Source organism: Phyllostomus hastatus, unplaced genomic scaffold (genome assembly GCF_019186645.2).
Source record: "Phyllostomus hastatus isolate PE091 unplaced genomic scaffold, TTU_PhHast_1.1 phas_contig_137, whole genome shotgun sequence".
NCBI lineage: Eukaryota > Metazoa > Chordata > Mammalia > Chiroptera > Phyllostomidae > Phyllostomus > Phyllostomus hastatus.
The window spans coordinates 11,360,546-11,376,379 of NW_025333583.1; the positions used below are offsets into that span (position 1 = coordinate 11,360,546).

Below are 15,834 nucleotides of genomic sequence, written 5' to 3' on the forward strand. Positions count from 1 at the left end.
CCAAGGCTTTTGTTTAGTATTTAAAAATATGTGTTTAGAAACTGACCTGAAGATATTATTGGGAATGTGAGATAAGAGAAAGTGGAGACACTTGTGTCCTCATTTGACTATAAAGATGCAGTAGGATATATAGGTGAAATCCTGGACTGAATTAATGATAGAGTAATTTATAACCATTTAGTAAGAATTTTAGTGAGTCTTCATGTAAAAATAAAGGTTAAAATGTTATTGATCAAAAAACAAAGTGGAAGGATGTCTTAACCGCCATGCATATATTTATTCAAAGTCTCCCCTAATATCAAATATCTTAAGACAAAGGAACATACAAAGGTATTTTCTAAATGTTAACATCTTAATTTATGTTAGTTGTTGATTGTTAAGTGGGCAGGCAGGATTATATTGAAGCATGGATGACCCTGAAGAAATAAAGTCAGGGTGAAATACAAGAAAATAATGAAAAAACAAATCAAATTTTTCTGTAAATGACTTGGTGGCAGGCAGGAAGTACAGTCATGTCAATCACTGATGGGATCCCAGTGCCATTACAGCATCCGTGGGTTCATCCTTTGTAGTGACAGGTCAATGATGAATGTCACCTGGACACTCATGAGATCAAAGTGGGTCTAGAGCGCATCCCGCATCTTTTTTTTTTAAGTGTCACTAGATATTCATATAATTCTAATTATGGGGAAAAGGGGAAAAATAAATAAAGAGTTAACTAATCCTTGGGGAAAAAAAATGAATATCAGGATTTTCTTTCCAGGATTTGCCATATGTGTCCTTTCTGGCAGGTATTCCTTTTATAGACAGACAGAATGTGCACAGCACACATGGGTACCACCTACACAGGTAGTCTTTCCACCCGCAGGAAATACAAAGACACCCAGGAAAAGTCATAAGATGATATAGAATTTATAGAAATGTGACATTTCCCCAATGTAACTGTTGGTTGACATGTCTGAGAAGCAGTAAAATCTACCCTGGGCCTGTTTTCCCTTCCGATCTCTTAAATTTCACATTTTGAATCCAAGAGTTTTCTTTTATTGACTTCCATTGCAAGATAGAACCCTTTGAGTACCACTGAGGCAGAATCTACTTCTTTAGCATCTTAAAGGAGAGGCCCTGAGCTATCTCCTTGCTATTCTTCATGTGGTTGTTCCAGTAAAAGTAGTTAAATGGTGCTGTGGGCCCCTTGGAGATTTGATTCAGGTTTTCTTGTGATGCAGACACCGGCCCTCAGTGTCCATGTCATTATGGATGAAATGAGACATTCACATGGACTACTGAGTCTGGCAGAGGAAAAGGAACAGCACGGCTTTTCTCTCAAGGGGAGCAAAAGCCTTGGCCCTTGCCGTGAACAGCCTTTATTGGGTTTCTCCGCACATTACATGATGGTCCTCATTTACTATGTACAGGTTCACTTTAGGTGGTCACCTTTTACAGAAAACCAAGGAGCCACTGCTGCTAATCACATCACAGAAAAGGGATATTTGCAAATGAAAAGGCAAAAGTAGTTGAACTGGTTACACTCATCCTTGGAAGGTTTAGCATGGATTTTAGGAAGTTACTTTTCAGTAAATGTCCTCAATTCAGGGTGAGGGAGTTTTTTAGTAAGAGTAAGATTCAAAGTAGCCTAGGCACATTGCAGGCCTGATTCCCCACAGGAGAATCTATCTGTGAGTGTGGGTTCTGTGTGTCTCCGAGTGGGAGCTGGGCCCACGCAATGCAAAACGGTCTTCTACATTCTTGCATCATCTAGAAGGTTGAATTTTCTGGACTCACATTAGCTTATATGCTGGATTCAGGGACATCTAAGTTTTGCATAATGTTCTAAAATACCTCTAAGAGGTATTCAGCCTGGGATAGCTTCTCTGAGATTTCCTTAGAACTATTCAGGGTTCCTGAATGGGACTTGTATGTCTCCTGAGTTGATTTTAGGAAGGAGATGTAAGGGTGAGTCGTCATAGAATAAATCCACATCTGTCATAGCCTAGATGAAGGTTTCTGGACCTCAGCATTATTGCTACTTGTGAACAGATAATTCTTTTTGTGTGTGTGCTAAACATTGCAGATGTTAAGCGGCATCCTTAGCCTCTGACTCTACCACTAAATGCCAATAAACCCAGCCCCTTCCAGTTGTGACAATAAAAAATATGTCCCTAGGCTTTGCCAAATGTCCCCTGGAGCTAAGGGAAGGAAGTGTCCACAGTTGATATCCACTGGCCTAGTGAAAAGGTAAAGGAAAACATTTAAGGTAGCAAGAGGTTTAAATTAAAGTTAGGATTGTAGAATCTTGCTCTATAAGAAGCACAGATGATAACTCTGATTTAGCAGCCCCTGTGATGCGTTCCCATTGTTCCCGTGCATGTTTTTACTTAGCTAATACAGTTAATGTGTAATTCCTTGTTTTCTTATTTGACTTGCACATGTATTATATATGGTGGGAACTTAATACTTGTTGGTGAGTTAATGAATGAATGTGGTGGATACAATGTAAGATTACACATTAGAGTCTGAAGTGTCACCCCTGGGATTTTTCCTCTTTCAAGGACCTTTGCAGAACCAGATATACAGCAATGGAAGGCAGACCAGGCTATGTAGAAAAGATGCTTCCATAGCTATCAATTCTTTCAAGTAATAGTTTTTATCACCTAGTATCTAATACTTGTCATGTGCTAAACACCCTAACATCTGCCAACACACACATTGTAGGGTTTTCTGAAGAACTGTAAAGCTGAAGAAGTAGACTGATAAAGAAATTAAATACTAAAATTAAAAAGGTGTTACAAAACCCTGAGTGAGGTCCTTTGCCTCATCCTGTCTCACAAGCCAATGCTTGCAAGTTCCAGGTCTGTGAGTAATAGGGGTGCATCTGGTTGCTGTCCAGAAATGTTGATGGTTCTAGTGTTCTAGAGGGATTATATATGGAGCATAGATGCACAAGCATGGGACTTCAGCTCCTTACTGATGGGTGAGGCTGTGTCTGTGCATCATCTCCTTTTGTGGGTGCTTTGACAGCTAATATTTTGGTGAGTGCTTCTGACAGGGCCCAGTCAGGCCCCTGATAAGCACATCTCATAGAGTATTCACAACAACCATGCAAGGTAGCTGTGTCATTCCTAATTTGCAGATGAAGGAGGCAATGACTGAGATGTTTTAGGAAGAGGCAGAGCTGGGATTCCAAAGATATTCTGCTACCCCTCAGCAGTACTGTCGCTTTTTATCTAATCAGCCATCTGATCTTGTGGTCCAGTGCTGCGCTAGGTGTTTGGAATAAAAAGATGGGTGAGACTTGGTGCCTACTTCCAAAAAAAATGTCACAGCCTAAAACGGAAAGGTGGTAGGAACAGGCAGGCAAACAAAGTGGTATAAAATACATATACAAAAGTTCTTAATTGTGTCAAATAAAAAAGGTACTGTTTCTCTCCTCTCATTTGAAATGTATAGTGCGCTGTCTGTAAGCATTGTCATGCTAATCACAAAGTTCAGAGATAACCATTATTAACTCAGTAAGACTATCTTTCTGCCTTCCTCTTGTAATTTAATGGAGAGTTAATGGAATTAATTACATTTGCTTGGGGGAAGTAGCTGTATTTCAACTTGCAGCTTTAATTTACCTTTTTACCCACACTATCTTCCATTTTACATTGATTTTATGGTTTCCATTTTAAAAGTTTAGAAACTAGTTTTATGTGTGTGTGTGAGGGTGTGTGTGTGTGTGTGTGCAGTGGCAGTGGACACACACCATCATAGCTCATGCTGTAAATGCAAAATAAAACTGAAAACAACTTGCAGGCAGACAGACAGACATTAAAGCACACACGATATCCTGAGCTCTCACCCCCAAACAGGAAGAGCCAAGGCCACACAAAAGGTGACAGGCCACCTCCTCACTTCCGTTATATGCAAGTCATTCACTGGTGACCATGGAATCCTGGACACTTCCTGATCAAGGACAGGTCCTGTTAGTAAAGAGGCCCCCTTACCCGGTGACTAGCCATTTTACTGTTGAGCAAATTCAGAACTGCTGAGCCAGCGGCCTCCTGGGAAGGCATGAGCTTGTTTTCCTTCGGTGTTTCAAGAACAGGTGTAGTTTCAGGGCTGTCAGCTGACTGAGGGAAGGTGGGAAAGGTGTCCTTTGCAGAGTGCATGCAGCTTTTGCTTCTCCAAACCCACACCTTCTTAGTTTCCCGTTGCCTCGTCTCTTCTCCCCCCTCCCATTTATTATTCAGTCTTCTTTGGCTCTTGCTCTTTTTTCATTCGTTTTGATCTTTGTCATTCTCCCTTTGGTTTTTGTTGCTGTCCCTAATCCTTAAAATTTTTATGAAGGCAGTGTTTCCGTATATTTTCAAAAATTGTTGATATTCAATAGTCTTCCTTATAGTGGTTCAAGCTGAAGTAAAAGAAAAAGTTGATAAAAAGAAAAATAAACCTGACTTTTTCAAGTTTTCTAAAACTTCTGTATGAGTGAAGGGAAAGGGTTCAGGTCAGTTCTTATTTTTATCTGAAAGCTTCCCATCCAAATAGTCAGCATGAGGAATGCGAAAAGATTTAGGGAAATACAGTCATGGTCATGAATAATTCAGATATACATTAAGAATGTAGAACTTTTGATGCAACCTGCACATTTTAAAGAGAATATTGAAAAACACTAGGGAATGAAAACAAATATCACCTCTTCTTATCATGTACAGTAAAAGGACACGCTGAGAAAAAACACAGGTTTTTTTTTCTTTCCAATTACAAATCACACAGTACCCTAGAACCAAGATTCAGATCTTGTTTCTAAAAAGTAAGTCAAAAGACTATACTTTCAGGGATCATTTCTATAGTTCATTACTAAAAAGGAAGTCAAATTGAACCACAGTATTAAGTAGAACTTCTTGCTTTTCCACTGTTATCTTTTTATATCATCTTCATGTAAGAACAACAGAAAATTCACCAACTTTTAGGACGTGTGAAAAATATTCATGTCCAGGTATCCTGAGTGATTTTACTCTTGAGATATATATACATCTATTTCAGGCAGTTCCTTTAGGTATATTGAGTTTTCAAGGAAATATGACATCCTCATTTTATAATAATCAACTAAGGAGGAGGTCCATTTTTTAAAAAGAGGGTTTCTAAATTGTGGGGATGGCCACAAATATTTTCTTCCCAAAGCTGGTGTGATCATGTACAAGGATTCCTAACAGCACAATGTTATTATTATTGTGCTGATATATTCAGTGCCATTAAAATCAGCCTATATTGTTATTCCTTCTTTTAAAATATATTTTTAAAGATCTTATTTATTTATTTTTAGAGAGGGAAGGGAGAGAGAAAGAGAGAGAAACATCAATGTGTGGTTGCTGGGGGCCATGGCCTGCAACCTAGGCATGTGCCCTGACTGGGAATCGAACCTGCAATGCCTGGTTTGCAGCCCAAGCTCAATCCACTGAGCTATGCCAGCCAGAGCTGTTATTCCTTTTAACATGCTGGTGCCTCCTGTAATGACACAAACCATAGTGCCTGGAATAGATTAAATACTCAATAAATGTGCGTTCTTTTCCTTCTTCCTTAACTGTCTTACAAGCATTTATCTCTGACAGTCTTCAAAATTCCATCAAAATTTAATATACAAAATTTATTTTTCTTTTAAAGTTGACAAATAAACAGACTTTTGTTTCCAACCCTGAAGCACCCTTGGACTCTTATCTAATTAAAATCCATCATCTTTTTGAAAGAAAAAATATGTATCATAAATGCTTTTGACATTTAGCTCCAATGCCTTAAGAATAATTTATTTTTTTACAAGATTAAGTAAAAACAACTATTTTAAACCTCATCTAAGTCATTTTCTCTGAGTAAGATTTAGTTTGTAGGATATCTTATCCCTTTATTGGTGTACAGTTAGGTGAGCACTTCCATTAAAATCCTGGAAAGTAGATGAAAAATTTGAAAGTTTTCCAAGAGCCCCAGAATGTGCCACATAACACATTGCTATAACTAACTGAACTTAATGTGGGCAAAGTTATAGAGTTCTTGTTTTTTTTCTTTAGTGCAATTCTGAGGAAGTCATCCAACCTGCAGAAGGACGGCAATTTATCACTCCAGAGCACCAAAGCTCCAGAAAGAAGACATGCATCACCAGGTAAGTTAGCCTCTTTCGCCAAGTTCAGAACAGGTCTTTGGAACAGCCAGTAAAGGTCTGCTATTTTAAATGGTTTATACTTTCAGCTTTTCAGCAAAGATGGAATTCCTAGAGTATTCTTACAAGATCTAAATGTTTACTATGGTTGCCTAAGTGGGGAGGTGCAATTATGCAAAATGCTCAAGAACAACTGCAAATTAAATTCTTAGTGAAATACTCTCTGGGAGCAAAAGCCTAGTTGGTACTAATGTGATGTTGAGAATTGCACACTTTGCCAGAATTGGCTAAGGACTCTGTAGTTGTTTGTGCAATGATTCTGGGATGGTAAGAAAGCTCAGAAATCAAAATTATTGGGTGGAATCACAGGCATTCGTGTAAACTTTCCATCTTACAGATGAGGAATAGGGGCCTAACGAGGTTGAGTGTGGAGACTACAGTCATCCAGCAGATCTGGTCCTACAACAATGGCCAGGCTGGGACTCTTTCAATTTGAGCCTTACTCCTCCAATGCAGCACTCAGAATCACAGTGGTTCTGTGTGATTGTGTTCTTCCTTCATTCACAGCAGGCCCATGGCCCATAAAGTAGTGTTCAGAAGGCCCAGAGGCTGAGATTTCTGAACTTTACACCAAGTGATTCTGATGCAGATGGTCCTGAGAAACACTCAGTAGAAGCCACAAATTGAGAATTCTTAAAACAGTAGGATGGTTTTACCTACATTTTATGATATTTATTGGGTACCTGCTATTGAGTCCCCATGGTGTTAAGTCTTGGGGACATATTAAGGAAGAAAACAAAAACTCCCATATGTAGGAATGTGATTGTACTTGGGAAAAAAAGAATACCATAAGATATTTAAGATTTTATGACATTAAATAACATTCTAATACAAGACACAGACCAAATGAGAAAAATCATGTGTTAATGTGGTAGGAATATGGTAGTGAGTGGTTCTGAGGAGTTGAGCTGCTATGAATGATCTGTTTGGCTGAATAGGCCAAAGCACAGTAGAAATAAAAGCATAGTGCTGTGGTCCAGTAAGCTTTGCTTTGCTCAGAAGCCACATATTATGTTTCTCACCTTGGCCAACCATCTCACAAATCTGTTGCCTTTGTCTAGAGAAATCAGTTGGTAGTTAAAAAATTTATCAGGGTGACATGGGTTAATAATACTATATAAATTTCAATTGTGCAATTCCATAGTACATCTGTATATTGTATTATGTGTTCACCACAGTTGGTAAAGTCTTCTTCCCCATGAGGACCATAATAAGGCATAGACCCTAATGATGATGGGTCAATGTATCTTTCTTTTGATACTAAGATTCTTTGCTGTGAGAATAGCAAAGTATTTCTATCCAAAATTTATAATATTTAACAGTCTGGCTTAATGAACTTCGTGCTATAGATATGAACATACTCTTCCACCTAATGTTCCTAACCCAGACCTGTCTACCACATTCCATATAGTATGAGGTCACTTCGGGATTTACTTAAGTGGAATGTACTGTAGTCTGGACTGATTGCTTTATCCCATTTACATGACCTGAAATATCATTCAGAAACCACTTTGGGGAGGAGAGAATGCATGATCCTAAGCAGATTTCAGCCTCCCAATTGAACAATTAAAGATGAAACTATTACCACCAGATGTGCATTGGCAGATCCTCTGAACAGATGTTGGGTGTGCTGGGCCTGTGGGGCTGGTGGAGGCACCTCTCATCCCCTCGGCCTGCACAGAAATTTTGGTTTACTATGCAGGGATAGTGGTGATGAAGTTTAATGACATGAACTGGAATGAAAGCAAATCACATCTGAAATAACTGAAAAACAACCAAGAGCAGACCAAAACCACCACAATTTTATGTGGGGAAAAAATAAACATTATGGAAGGTACCATTTTGCCATATGAAACTTTCATGGCCGATGCATATATTGAGCACATTCTCGTTGTGGGGTGCACAAGGGCACAGTGATATGTATGCATTCTTATGTGAACCTGCTTGTTTGTGTGCATGTGTTTAACAGCTAACCTATTCATTCTTTCTTCCTACTACAGCCACAGTATTTCCCAGTTCAAGTTCTGATTTGGAAAGTACTGGAACAGGTACTTTTAATGGTAGTGAAGTCCTTGCCAGGATCCTTGATTTGGAAAAGGTAATTTCACTCCATTTTGTAATGAACTGAAAATAAAAAACAGTTCCTTCAGGTCTTGGATATTTATTTACTTCCCTGTTAAGTCCCTTAATCAAACTTAAGATTTTCCTTAAGAAATAAGGCAGTGTTACATGTAATCTTTTTTATTTTCGTAAGCAGGAAAGAAAAAAGCTATATGAAAGCAAATGAATCTGTAACACTCATCAAGCTTGCTGCCCTGTTCATACTGATAATGCCTTTGGAAAAATTTCAACAATGGAAAAAATATCTCTCTAAAGTAGTGAAATCCTTTTCCTTAGCAGAATTTAGAGAGCTTATGTATGGATTTCCCTCTTATTTGCTAGTCATTTACCTTAATTCCAGATTGCAAGATAATACACATAATTTCTGTCAAAGGTGTAAACTGTCAGCCCGTGAGCTGTGTGTGTGAATAGAGATCTTAGATTCATTCATGCAAGTTATTTGTCTGGGTCCTGCCATTCAAGTCCTGCTTTATGTGTTCTTCAGAAATTATGAAGAGGTCACTTTCAACATTTTGCTATAGACATCTCTCTCTCTCTCTCTCTCTCTCTCTCTCTCTCTCTCTCTCTCTCTCTCTCTCATACACACACACACACAAGCACTTTAAATACATCTATGTCTTACGTAGTATACATTTGTTCCATCTGAATCCTGAGGACATATCTCTGACTTGGATTCATATTCCAGTGACTATAACTACTGCTGCTTAGTATGCCTCTGTTAGTTACCCTGAACACTCTGTATAATTAAGGCATCCCAATAAACCGGTTTATGTAAATAAGCCAAAGAACAACACAAAAATAAATGCCAGGAAAAGGCCCCATACCAATCAAACCAATTCTGTCTGTGCTGGTTGAAATGCAAGACTTTCCCATTCAGCCTCGTCTCAATGTTAAACGTCTAGTTTCAATAATAAAGAATAGTTGAGATACCTAAAGTGCCCTGTCTGGCATAAGAAGCCTCTGATATGCTCTGTTAATTCCAATGTAAAGCCTCTCCACTGCAAACAGGCTGGTGTGTAAACTAGGGAAAGTTATTTTATTTCATTCTATTTCTTGTATGTTGGTTCCTATAAGTAACCAGTCTTGCACTGGTTCAGTTAAATTCTTTAATATCTAGAAAAGAAATATTATTCTCAAAGATACTACTTCATTGTGTTAAAACTCCCAAGTTCTCTTTCTCACATGGAATACAATTTCAGAATTTTGTGAGGCAGCACAGAGTCATATATCCAAGTGGAGATAAGTCAAAAATGAATTTTCTATGTATAGATACATATTTTTAGAGTAGTTGGAGCAGTGAAGGGATGTAAAAATTAGGGTGACATATCGATGCCCTTGTCAGCAATCTCTGATTCCTCTCTTTTTCCTTACTGCTTTCTGCAACCCTTGCAAGAACGAGTAGAGAAATCATTTTGGGGTGAGTTTATGTGCAATGTTAGGAAGTAAATATGGATGAATGGCTAGAAGACCTGGCACTTACACCTTAGAATTAGTGGATACTGTTTTGTTCCATTACATTTAGAAGTTAAGTCACTGGAAGGCAGAGCATAGATTTTGTGATGTAAACTTAAGGGGAGAATAAAGTTAGTTGGCCATTACTTCACAGGTTTATAAGGATTAATTATTAGGAAGGACCCATTAAATATTACAACTAAATACCACTGGCTCTGTAAACATCTAAAGTTCATAATAGTGAATGTGATCAATATTATAGCTGAAAATATTGCCGCATCTGTGACTGATCTGTAGTGTGAAATATATGGGGAACTTATAGTGATTCCATAATGTAAGTGCTTTCCAATTATTGCTTTTGGTAATTATTTACTTTTATATATTTTCATATATATGAACATATATAGCTGTTACTGTTTTCCTTTTTTCTTCACAAGCATAATTCTTAAATAAAGTAATTGCTTTACAAATGAAACATAACCCATGTTTTTCCACTTCTCAAATAATCTGTTGGTCTTGAGAATAGAGTCTGAAGCTGTTACTGTTTGGAAGCCTTCCAAAGATCAATTTTCTATAAAGTGTCACAAAGAGTTAGAACACCCGAGTCTCTGCTGCTAAATGCCCAGGAAACACTAAACTTTTTAAGCCTGAAGATTTTTTTCCGGAGAAGATCTGATACATTTAGGTTCTCTGGTCAGAGACAGGAAATGAGTTCAGTTAAACAAATTCACACATTTGATGACTCTTCATGGGTAAACCCAGTGTCTTTAAGTGTTATTTTGCTATAAAGCAGGACCTTAAAATGACTATTGTGAAGATAGGTCAGTTTCCTTAAAGACTAGAATACTTCAATATCTATATTTACTAACAAAATTATTCTCCTCTTCTCACATACATTTTTAGCTATTGAAGCAAAATTCAACTTCAGAAGATATACGAAAAGAACTCTGTGAAACCTACCCAGGATATATTGCTGATAACACCTTCTCTTGGACCACTTTAGGGAAAAATGTTTTAAACATATTTTGCATGTCCAACATGACTGTTTTGGAGTCGTCTCTCCAAGAACTAACAAATGAATTCTCTCAGGTGAGTGTAAATATCTTAATATGATTAGATCCCATACACAATAGAAGAAACTGTATTGTTTTTACTCTTGTATACGCAATGCAACTCAACCTGAGTCAAAGAGCAGGTCAGTAGCTCACAAGGACTGCGAAATGCTGCCTGGAATATTTGCTGACTTTGAGTGTGGATTACTCACAGTGTCAAACTCTAAGGGGTGTTTGCTTTCCATTTTAATGTATAAAATTGAAATGATTTTGATGTAGAACCCAAAGTATTGCATTTTGGCTAAGGTAGATGTATGGTAAAAGTAAATGAAATATGGCTTTGTTAAATATGAATGCAGATTGATGGTTTTCCCTGAGATATTTAAGTGAGAATACTCAAGATGTAATGTAAATTTAATAAAGAAACTATTAACTCCATGCAAATCTCAGAAGTTAGAATAAAGGGTAATGTCTTTAATTTTTCTCACTAATACTGAATCTAATTTGAAAAGTTTATTTTTGGTGAAACAATATGTTTCTCTTTCCAGAATATACACTAGAACCAAAAACTTTATTTTATAGAGTGCTAATGACCATTTTTATAAGCTAGTCTTAAACTACAATGTGAAAATAAAACATTGATCTACATTTAACACAACCCCACAAAAGATGAAGTATTACAAAAACATACAGAATTGTCTTGAAATTTTATAAATAGGAATAAATGATATATGTCCACTTCTAATATTTTCCCCTTAATTCCTTGAATTTTATGATAAGTAATATTTATTAAGTACAGAATGTTTAAATTACCCTTCAGTAATCTGAGTTTTCCAAAAGAACCCAGTTAGAGACACTGTTACAATAATCCCAATTCATTTTGGGCACTTACAATCCTTTCTTAAGAAACTCAGCAGTTGTATAGAGTACAAGAGTGGTTAAGAATACATTGTTCAAGGAGAGTGCACATAGCCCACACTAGGAGGCGCAGCTGGAGTGCCCAGAGACATCCCTCTATGTCTCCTGGGATTTGGGTGAAAGGGCAGACTGTGCCACAAGGCCGTACAGGACACCTATTACATTAGTTCACTTTACCAATCCCAGGAGATATAGAGGGTCTCCCTACCACAGAGAAACAAACACATGGAGGCTGCCAAAATGGGGAGACAAAGAAACATATCCCAAATGAAAGAACAGAACAAAACTCCAGAGAAAGAACTAAATGAAATGGAGACAAGCAATGCATTAGATGCAGAGTTTAAAGTACTGGTTATAAGGTGCTCAGTGAATTTAGTGAGAACATCAACAGTATAAATAAAGACAATGAAGTATACACTAACTGAAACAAAAGATAATTTATAGGGAATCAACAGTAGATTAGATGAAGCCAATAATCAAATAAGCAATTTGGAATATAAGGAAGCAAAAAATACCCAATCGGAATAGCAAAATGAAAAATGAACTTTAAAAATGAGGATTATGAAAGGAGCCTCTGGGACAACTTCAAGCCTACCAGCACTTGCATCAGGGGAGCCAGAAGTGGGAGAGAGGGAGCAAGAAACCAAAAACCTATTTGAAAAATAATTAAAGAAAACCTCAGTAACCTGGTGAAGGAAATAGATATGCAAGTCCAGGAAGCACAGTGAGTTCCAAACAAGATGAACCCTAAAAGGCCCATACCAGGACAAATAATAATTAAAATGCAAAAGGTAAAAGACAAAGAGAGAATTTGAAAATCTGAGAGAGAAAAGCAGTTACCTACAAGGGAGCTTCCAAAAGAATGTCAACAGATTTCTCAACAGAAACTTTGGAAGCCAGAAGGGATTGACAAGAAATATACAAAGTGATGTAAAGCAAGGACCTACAACCAAGATTACTCTCTCCAGCAAAGCTATCATTTAGAATCAAAGCATGTATAAAGAGCTTCTCAGACAAGAAATAGCTAAAGGAGTACATCACCACCAAACTAGTATTACATGAAATGTTAATGAGTCTTTCAAAAAGAAAAAAAGCAGATCAAAAGTATGAATAATAAAATGACAATAAAACACATCTGCCAACAATTGACTCTAAATAACAAAATAAACAAACAAGCAGAATGGAAAGAGGCTCATAGATACAGAGAACATTTTGACAGTTGCCAGATGGGAAGAGGGTTGGGGAAATTGGTGAGAAAAAATGAAGGGATTAAGAAGTATAAATTGATATTACAGAGTAGTCATGGGGATATAAAGTACAGCATAGTTAATAATATTCTAATAGCTATGTATGGTGTCAGATGGGTACAAAACATATTGGGATGATCACTTAGTAAGTTATATAACATTTAATCACTGGGATGTTTAAATTAATATAATATTGTTTGTCAACTGTAATGGAAAAATGTTTAAAAAGATTTAATTTTTTTTAAGAGGGCATGACTGCAGGGGAAATTGCCAGCATGTCAAACTTTCAACAAAATAGAAAGGAGGAAATTATTAATCAGTCATGGTCTTGAGGTTAAAGTCTCTGGAGAGAACAGAAATTAAATTCAATACAAGGATGACAGGCAGAGAGAGAGAAAACACCACATACATAATGTACAATATATTTTTTAAAATTCTCATAAAAAGAAATAAACAAGTAGCTCAGTAGAAATTAGCAAGGATCTGAGCAGAAAATTCATAGAAAAATACAAATGACCAATAAATGTATAGAACACGATAAGACTCATTGATAATCAGGAACAATTAGATGTTACTTTTCTCAGACTAAAAAGAGTTGTTACTATTCAGCAATGACTAGATTGTGAGAAAGTATGTCCTCTGATAGATGGTGATGGGAGTATAAAATGTACTGTTATTTTAGAGGGAATTTAGAAATATTTATCAAAATGCTAAATCTGCATAATTTTTCTTTGGTTCAGCAACATCACCACTAGAAATCTATCCTAGAGAAACATATGTGCAAAAAAAAATATGTGTACAAAGACATTCAGTGAGGTATGTCTCTCCCAACTAGAATGACTCAAGCTTCATGAGAGTAGGAACTTTGTCATTTGCTCCTGTATTGGTAGTGGCTACATCAGTTCCTGTAACATAGTAGATGCTCATCAAACATTTGTGGAATGAATGAATGGTACTGAAAACTGGAAATTAATTTTCTGTTACTAGGAAATATTTACATCTAACCTATGGAATACTACAGCTGTTAAAATAAATGAGGTAAAACCATATGTACTGACATTGGAAGATCTCCAAGATCAAATGTTAAGTGAAAAAAAGAACAATAGTAAAAAGTTAAAAACAACATAAATTCCATTATTTGAGGAATGATTTACTGGATTGTGATTTACATAAATCTAATATGAGCATCCATTTTGAAGACAAGACAAAAACAGAACAAAACAAATTTAAAAAGAATTCATAGTTCAAACATATTCTCAGCATAAAAGACCTTGAATTAAGACAGAGAGGCCTGACTTGACTGGTATGAATAAGCGTGTTAAGAAAATTGCTTTGAGTAGAAGAAAATACTTTACTTCTGAAAGTACTAGCTGGTTCCTACCATCCAGAGTAAGAGCAAATGCCATGGTTTTGTTTATCTGTGTGCTTATAGTACAAGATGTGACTGACTGTTACATAGGTTCACTCACTATATTTATTATAACTAAGGGTCCTGATATTGCAAAACAACAATAGGAATATTTTATTCCATTGAGTATCTGTTATAAAGTAAACATTTTCATATATATGTATATATACTATATATATGAATATGCAGATATAAAGTTTTAAGGGTTCTCCACCCAAATAATAAATAATATAAGATCTACTAATGAATAGAGGGAAGATATGTTTGTGGCTCATAAACCAGGTCCTAGAAAAAACTAAAATACTACTCAGAAGCTGTTTAAGAAATTCATTTCCAAAAATACAATTTCAAATATACTTCTGTTTAACTATAAATGTGCCAATTTCTGTAGGTATATGGAAAAATGTAATTATATTTAAGAACAAAAAATAGTTATTGTCTTTTCAAGTGAAAGATGATTTTAAACAGATTGAAAATCTAAAAGAATCGCTAATGTGAAACTCCAGATGTTTAATGCCGTTGAAGAAAATGAGCCATGTGAGGACAAATGTTGAAGTCTCATTTTGTCCTGTTTGTGGTTTTACTTTTTAAGATTTCAAGGGACCCCAACAACCAGAAGGCAGTATTTCAGGATATAGTCAAGGCGCTGTCCTTCTTCTCCAAAGTGCAAGAGCAGACAGCTATATGGCAGCTTCTCTCTAGTTTTCCAAATGCATTTCAGAATGACACGACGCTAACCCATGTATTTGATGTTCTTCGACATGCAAACAGGTAAGAAAATGTAAGAATTAAGTGAAATGTCACTATTCACAAAAATGTCAGTTTTTAAAAATATTGCCTGTGAAGATCACCAGTAGGAAGGTAATTCAAACACAGCAAATAACACTTCAGCACCTTATTACAGATTTTAGCAATGAAGGTAAAGGTATAAGTTAAGCAAAGAAACACTAAGGGCATCAGGGTTATCAGAATGTACATTAGAATGTGAGGAGGAACACTAATGTTCTCAACTAGACTGTCAGTTGGTATCCTTGAAATCTGAGAAAGAGATGTATAATAGGCCCAACAGGAGATTGGAGTGTTGGCTCAGGCACAGCAAGAGCTCATGCACCTAGTATTTAAACGACCCAAGAATAAACTATCTCAGTAGGTTTTGGTTGATGCCATCCAGTGTACAACGACCCTCTTGGGTGGAGTCCTGAACTGAGCCACCTCAAGGGGAGTGCGTCTACCTCATGTGCAACCAGCCTGCAGATGATCTTTCTGAGCCTTCATATGGAGTTGGCTTTACTTAACATATACGACACAAAGATCTGAATAATTTTGCCAAAGAAACCTCTTTAAAGGTTTCTTTCTTCATAAAAGAGATCAGAATATGGCCAGCATTTAGAGTTTATCAAATGCTGTAGTTAGGTTTTGACTGTCCTGTCTAGTTAATTTGAAAAT

At 36.6% G+C, this 15,834-nt stretch overlaps 1 protein-coding gene across 1 annotated transcript in view; it reads left to right on the top strand.

Moving 5' to 3' along the window:
• The window catches only part of ABCA12 (ATP binding cassette subfamily A member 12), a 160,680-nt gene that overhangs the window by 55,712 nt on the left and 89,134 nt on the right, over positions 1-15,834 (top strand). Inside the window, exons 4-7 of the mRNA XM_045853702.1 lie at positions 6,042-6,133; positions 8,191-8,288; positions 10,667-10,852; positions 14,981-15,159. Of these exons, the coding sequence (XP_045709658.1) occupies positions 6,042-6,133; positions 8,191-8,288; positions 10,667-10,852; positions 14,981-15,159 (555 nt within the window). The remainder of the gene's footprint in view (positions 1-6,041; positions 6,134-8,190; positions 8,289-10,666; positions 10,853-14,980; positions 15,160-15,834) is intronic.